We start from the raw sequence: 7,417 nt of genomic DNA, 5'->3' as shown, positions 1-7,417 counted from the left end.
GTGTTAAATATTTAAAAGAACTTTTTTTACCGCCCATAGTTCTACTAGCCTACTTGTTATAACAAGATTGTTTCTTGAAAGATAAATGTCGTGTGAATTTTATAAAAAAAAAACATTTTTTTTGAATCTTTCATAATTATAATGACAATATTAAAATTGAAATTAAAAATTATGTACACATCATACTCCAACCTTACCATTAGATCGACACTTGTAGTTCTATAAATAAAAAAAATATTTGAATTAGAGTATAAAATCCCTTAAATTATGTTGACATTGGAATTAACTAAAAACAAATGCATAAAGGCACAAATGGGGTGAAGGGAATGTGTAACCACTAACCCAAAAGTGCGTGGAGGCAAAGCTAACAAAACTATAAAAAAGGTAAAGTGGGAAACATTGAAAGAGAGAGAGAGAAAAAGAGAGTCCAAATTTGGATAAGATTTAATGATTTATTCTCACATCTCATACACTCCTTTCTCTCTCTCCCATTTCTCACACCACTTCAAATAAGTAAATGGTTTTCTCCAAAACCACTACCACACACATTAATCATTAAACTATACTAGGTAAATGCTTTTGGTAAAACAAAAATTTACAAATGCTTTTCGAATATTAATAAATAGCACTTAATTATAATTAATAAATTATTAATTTTTAAAATATAATTAATTGCTACACTTTTCTTTTTATACTAAGCAACACCACCTTAATATTTTACTAGTAAAAAAAAAATACTATGTGCCTTGTTAATGACCTGGACAAAGATGCGAAAATTCTGAAATGATTATATAATTTATTTTTGGTAAATAATATTTTTTATTCAAATTAATAAAATAAAATTACTGAATTATCTTACACTAAAAGAAAAAAAATGTGTAATTACCATAATAAATAAAGAATAAAGAAATCTTAAAAATTGTATATGCGAAAACAAGAAATTGTGTTTATATTTTGTTATAGATTATTATTTTAACTTTAATTATATATTTTTTTTCTTTTTTATTGTTATTTTTTATAATCAATTTCTTTATTTTATTATGAATTTACTTTTCTTCATTAAACTATTCTTCGAACAATAATAGGAGTCATTTCATTTCAAAATATATAAATCACAACATATATTTTTTTTCAATAAAGTCTTATCTATTGAAAGAAACAAATTTTATTATACTATTTAATTATGTAAATTTAATTATTAATATTTAATAATATATCTTTTTGAATAAATTGCATCGATATTTTTCGAGATTTCATAAAATTACCCACATCTTACATTTTTATTCTATAATAACTTTCTTTAATTATTTATTACGATGACATTTCTTATACAATACATTATCTCTTAATTATTTTGAAAAATAATATCCTGTAACTTTCCATAAGATAAGTTACTGTAAAATCATTAAAAAAACAAGGGTATTTGTGTAATTTTCTGATGTTTCATTGTATTTCTCTCTAATTCTTCAATATAAACTACTTATTTTAGTAACATGATAACTGCAATATCATGTATAATGCATAGGAGTGTTAGGAACACTCGCTCACTAATATTATTATTATTATTAGATAAAGTTTATTAAAAATTATAATTTAATAATTTTATATATTTTTTTAATTTATTTTTAAGATTTATAACTTTCAACTAATAATAAATAAAGTATTAATAAAAGAGTGTTAAGAAGAGCATGACTAACATTTCTCTCTCATTTCTAAAAAAAAACATTTCTCTCTCATAAATATTACTCGTCCCTACTAACAAATATTATTTTATAAAAAATTATTATATTTATGTTAGATAAAATCATTAATTTATTCTTTAGATATTTCACACATTTAGAAGTCAAAATCACTAATTAAAAAAGAGAAAATAAAAAATACTAATAATATAAAATAATTTTACATTATCATTCACTCATAAAACATAAACTATTATTTGTAGTTAGTTATTAATTATTAATTTTTACAAGAAATAAATAAAAAATAGTAAGAATGATATATATATATATATATATAATTATTTAATCGCAAAGCATTATATGATAGTGCAGGACAATAAGTTTATTAAAAAATTAAGAATGATGTATGAATTGATTTATGGTGTAGATAATATTTATATTTTATAGTATGTATTATATTTATATTAATTAATAATGGAGGGGCGAGGGTGTTGGCGCGTACACGTGTCCTGACAAGCTCACCGTCTTGGCTTTCAAGAACAGCATAGAAGTAACACGAACCACTCTCTTTCTCTCTCCTCCACACCCAAACTATACCACCCAGGGTTTTGCGCTTCATTCACCCAACCAATTTCTCTCTTCTTCTTCTTCTTCTTCCATTCAGAAAGTTTGGTTTTTTAATCGTGGTTTTCTGTATCCTTTGAGGGGGGTGAGATGTACGTAGCTGCTTCCATGCGTAAGTCTTTCAAGGACTCCTTGAAAGTTCTTGAAGCTGATATTCAGCACGCCAATACCCTGTGGGTTCTCTCCCTCACATTTTTTTTTTCTGGGTTTTTGATTTTTTTTTTTTTTTTTGGTTTTCATGATCCTTGCTCTGTTAATGTTATTATTTTTTTCTTTTTTGTGAATGTGAGAGTGGTCTTTGTTACAAAAGGTTGGTGGTCTGTCAATGGCTGCTACCCTTCCTCTCTTTTTTACTTTTATTTTATAAAAAAATCCTTTTTTTTCCTCTCTCTCTCATGGGGGGTAAGTGGTTGGTGATTGCTTAGTGAGGTTCTTCTGGGTACGATGATTTTCTGGGGTTTAGCCTTTTTTTTTTTTTTTTTTTTTGTTTCATTTGTTTGATTTTATTCTGGACTCTGGTCAGTGTTCGTCCTTGAAGTGTCCTTCATAAATATTGTGTGTTTAATTTACTGACAGGTCATGGTTGAAGTGGTTTTCATTGCTGATTATCCCTCTGTGGTTTAGAGAAGTTTTTGTTTGTGAAATTGTCAAATCGTTTAAGGGGGGTTGAATTCCCTTTGTTACTGTGGCATGGAATGGTGATTTTGATGTCAAATTGTGGCTTCTTGATCTGTGGATGTTATTGCGTTATGTCTATGATTACCTGCTACAGTGTCAAATTTCATATCATTCATTGGTTCAGTGACATGCAGTGTCTGATTTGCTTGTAATGAAATATCTTTAGAGAAGCAATCTACCATGTGATGGTGTCTTTTGTAAATATTGCAATGATAATTCTTTGAAGGGGGGGAGCTATTTTTACTCCTTTTCAGCAATTATCCTTAATTATGCCAAATTATCATCTAATATCAATATACTTCCTTGTTAGTTATTGGATGATCATGTAATTGGGATGTGCAGGGCATCAGATTTTCCTAGGGATTATGATGGTGCGTGCCTTCAGATGAGAATGTCATACAGTCCAGCTGCACACTTGTTTCTCTTTTTGGTGCAATGGACAGATTGTCATCTTGCTGGAGCCCTTGGACTGTTAAGAATCCTAATTTACAAGGTAAGGTGTTGTGATTTTTAGGTGTGGATATTGAAATGAGTGGCTTGAAACTTGGACAAGATGAAGGATTTGCTTCATGTTGTAGGTCTATGTGGATGGGACAACCACCATGTCTACACATGAAAGAAAAGCAAGTATTAGAGAATTCTATGGTATATCTAATAACTACCCTTGGTTTTTAATCTAAAATAAGGTGAAAGGTAGTTTGCATTTTAGTTATTGTTGGTTGCTGACGCGTTGAATTTCTGCTCTGAGCAGCGGTCATTTATCCCTCTTTATTGCAACTTCAAAAGGGTGTCACTGATAACGAGGATAAAAAGCAAAAGGCTGTGTGCATGGAAAGGTATCGTAGAAGAGATGATGAGGAATATAATAGGCAATCTTCTGACATAGACATTGAAAGAGAAGATGAGTGTGGAATATGCATGGAGATGAATAGTAAGATTGTGCTGCCCAACTGCAATCATGCCATGTGCCTGAAATGTTACCGAGAATGGTACTCCCTTACTCCCGCTCTGTGTCACTATATGACACTCCCTATTCTTTTACAAGCAAGAAGATTATTCTTTTACAAGGAAGAAGATGTGTTGCTTTTTACTTGTTTCTACTCTATGTTTATGATATTTTATATAGTTGCTGATTTCATGGATTATTCAATTACTACTTAATGACCAAGTGTTTCGGTAATAGTAAAATGTAATCAATTAAACCTTGTAACGTAATAGTGGTTGTAAATAGTGGAAATCAGACGTCTCACTATACATAAACTGTTTTAGAATCCTGTGTTTGATTGCAGGTGTGGTTGCACTATAGATACCATGCATATAAAGGTATGAGTTGTTTCTTGTTATTGCTGCTTGAATGTGAATATTCAATGTAGTAATATAATATAAAATTAGTATTGGGGTGTGAAAGAATTGACGAAAAGGATCTGATATTGCTAGCATAAGTAGTTGCTAGATGGATGTTTCCTGCATGTCTCCTGGGTGCTTCTCTGCTGATTAACACTAATCATTTTATATTCTGATCTTAGCACTTGACTGTACTTCTGTATTTGATGTGTTTTCATTCCTTGAATATCTAGGTTCTGAATGATACAGTCATGTAACCATTGTTGTCCTCTAAAGTCATCCCTTTGATGAAGTCGATCTGATGTTCTTATGAGTGACAAATTTGCAAGCATAAAGGGTCTTCTGAACTTAGAGAAATGAAATTGGTCCTTATCACTTTACTTTAGTATTGTAGTGACTATAAGATAATTTCTATTGCTGTTCTCCTGTGGAACTATTATGGGTTATTTGTAGTTTGATGTGTTAATTGAAAGTGAGTGAGAATGGACCACATATACCTCATTGTTTTGAGGGTTTGAAACCAAGACCTTTTTGGCCAATGCTATTCAATCCTACCTGTTTAGCAAACCTCATTTATGTCTGATTGCAACAACCACATTTACATCATTGTTTTGGTGCAGATTTTCTTGGTTTGTTTAAGGTTGAAAGTGATTTGACTTTTTTTGCAGGCGAACGATATCACAATCGTGCCCATTTTGCCGCGACAGTCTGAAGAGAGTGAACTCAAGTGATCTCTGGGTATTCACCGATAGAAAGGATGTGGTAGACATGGCAACGGTGTCGAGGGAGGATCTCAGAAGGCTTTTCATGTACATAGATAAGTTGCCTTTGATTGTTCCAGACACTCTTTTCGACGCCTATGACTCTCACATTAGGTAAGTGATCTCAACACAGATTTTAATGTCTTGGATGGTTAACTATTCACTTCCACTACAACAAGTTAGTCGCATAAAAGCCCGAACCCGAGTCAGCGAATTGAGTTCATATCATATAGAGTTGCAGTACTTGCTTCCCACTTCTGCTAGAAGTATCCAACCCTGTGTTATTGTGGGTTGGTGGTGAAGTTGAGATGGTAAATTGTATCTAGCTAGCTCATTTGTATATCCCTGTACAGATCGAATTAATTACTTATTAACAAGAGATTTGCACATTCGGTTCTTGTCATTTAAGTGTGAATCTCTTGAGAAACTTCTCATCATGAATGAATGTATTTAACAGAATATCAAAGGTGCTTTTCTATGTACTGATATATGTGTATATATATTATCATTTTGGATTTTTTAAACCACATTGGTATCTTTAATAATTGTGTTGGTATACAACTTGTGAATTTCTTTTAGATCTTAGTGATTAAGGCTTGTAGTTTTAGGTAGAGGGGTCCCTTTATTTGCTTTCGATAAACAATCTTCAAAAACAAGAAACGGGTAGGATCAATAATCTTATTCAACGTGGTTACATTGGGAACATAATTGCCTTGTTCAGCATTTCTGCTATCGGTGGCAATTATTACTTTAATGCCTAATATTGTGTCATCCACTATTTGTTTTCCGGTTCAATATATGATTTTGTTATTAGGAAATTTTGGAAATTTTTAACTAAACTTTCAAATTTTAAAAGTTTGTAATTAGGTCTTCTATATGTACTCATAATTTAGTTCTTATGATAGAAATTTGCTTACATTTCTTGAAATTTGACGGAATATTTTCTCTATCTCGTATTTGAACAATTATTCAGTATTATCGTCGATGTATATAAGATATTAATCTCTATATATTTTTTTAACTATTTTATAATTCTTATTATTAGAAAGACGAGGTTCATAATTTTGTAATAGCTTTTATTGTAACAAGGTCCTTAATTAATTGTTAATATTTTTTTTATCACTAACTAATTGTTAACTATCCTCTCCTATAAGATCAAATCTAAATTAATTTTATATAGTCAATTAATTAAAAATTATTGTTGATATGACTAGTTATTATAAAATTTAAGGAAAAACTATTATATACGATGTTTTGTGTAATTACTATAAAATTCAACAAATGGTAGTTTGTGGAAGTTGGATCTCCCCCGGCCCTCCCGAGTCTAGATCCAAATTTTAGTTTGGTGTAAAATTGTTTTACACGAATAATGCATAATTGTTTTATAAGTTCTTATGTAGTTTAATAGGTAGTATTAATCTTAAAGTAAATCTAATAATTATCTCTTAATTGTTAACTATTTCAATTAATTATATCAATAATCATTTTTTCTTATGATAACAATTTTAATTAAAATACATAGTTTTTATCATTTAGTATTGTAAATACGACTATGCGAGGTAAGGCCACTAAAGTACCTACAAGTATTAACATTAATTACATATATATCAAAACCAATATCCATCAATTGAAAATAGAATTTTTATTAACTAAAACACATCACGAACAGTTGCTGTGGTGTAGTGGTTATCACGTTAGTCTTACACACTAAAGGTCCCCAGTTCGATCCTGGGCAGCAACATTGTTTTATTATCATTTTACAAGGCGCCTCGTGGACCGATTAAGTTTCTCTAAGAAAAAATATGAAATAAGTTTTTATTTATTTATTTATATATATATATAAATTAAAATTATCTTCTGTATAAGTTAACTTATGAAGGTCTCTCATATTATTTTTTAAAAATTTATTTTTAATTTATGTATAAATTAATTTTAACTTATAAAAAATTATTTTACTTTTTCTCTTATTTTTTTCTCTCTTAAAAACACTTTTCCTAAAGAAAATCATAGAAACAATCCTTGGTTTATAATGATTTTGCCCATTCAAGACTAATTCATACTTAAAAGTTTAATATATGTGAAAGTATTTTACTATTAAGTCAAATGATTTTTTCATTATCATGTAGAATATATATATATATATATATATATAATACTAAATTGTGTTTTATTTAAAGATAAAACTTAAATATAGATGAATCTAATTATTTAATATTTTAGTGATCACTAAACTAACATACTTTATTATTATATAATTGATTTAAATAATTTATAATATATATTTATTAATTTAAAATATATTTAATTATATATAAATTTATGTGATTTCAA

The 7,417-nt window shown here is 29.0% G+C and overlaps 1 protein-coding gene and 1 non-coding gene across 4 annotated transcripts; both read left to right on the top strand.

Annotated features, from left to right (window-relative positions):
• The first annotated feature begins 2,199 nt into the window (after positions 1–2,199).
• Positions 2,200–5,610, top strand: LOC109805116 (E3 ubiquitin-protein ligase AIRP2). Of its 3 annotated transcripts, none has more exons than XM_029272712.2 (6): positions 2,200–2,476; positions 3,324–3,474; positions 3,560–3,626; positions 3,733–3,970; positions 4,271–4,304; positions 4,994–5,193. In XM_029272712.2, exons 1-6 carry the CDS (start codon positions 2,394–2,396, stop codon positions 5,054–5,056), a joined length of 636 nt encoding a protein of 211 aa, XP_029128545.1. In that variant the 5' UTR covers positions 2,200–2,393; the 3' UTR covers positions 5,057–5,193. The 3 variants fall into 3 exon arrangements, 2 of the variants coding, with proteins under 2 accessions (XP_029128545.1, XP_020222681.2); XR_014431638.1 differs by having other exon boundaries at positions 2,203–2,476; positions 4,251–4,304; positions 4,994–5,055; XM_020367092.3 differs by lacking the exon at positions 4,271–4,304 and having other exon boundaries at positions 2,217–2,476; positions 4,994–5,610.
• Positions 5,611–6,754: 1,144 nt separating this feature from the next.
• Positions 6,755–6,827, top strand: TRNAV-UAC (transfer RNA valine (anticodon UAC)). The gene has a single exon. It is a non-coding gene; the product is annotated as a tRNA-Val (tRNA).
• The last annotated feature ends 590 nt before the right edge of the window (positions 6,828–7,417 follow it).

Source organism: Cajanus cajan, chromosome 2 (genome assembly GCF_000230855.2).
Source record: "Cajanus cajan strain Asha chromosome 2, NIPB_CcT2T_4, whole genome shotgun sequence".
NCBI classification, from domain to species: Eukaryota; Viridiplantae; Streptophyta; class Magnoliopsida; order Fabales; family Fabaceae; genus Cajanus; species Cajanus cajan.
Note: the sequence above shows the minus strand (reverse complement) of the source record. Positions and strands in the feature narration are given on the sequence as shown.

Coding starts and splice junctions, on each gene's coding strand:
- LOC109805116 (XM_020367092.3), top strand. CDS start 2,394: ATGTACGTAGCTGCTTCCATGCGTAAGTCTTTCAAGGACTCCTTGAAA. Junction 3,627..3,732: donor AAGTATTAGAGAATTCTATG/GTATATCTAATA, acceptor TGCTCTGAGCAG/CGGTCATTTATCCCTCTTTA. Junction 3,971..4,993: donor CTGAAATGTTACCGAGAATG/GTACTCCCTTAC, acceptor CTTTTTTTGCAG/GCGAACGATATCACAATCGT.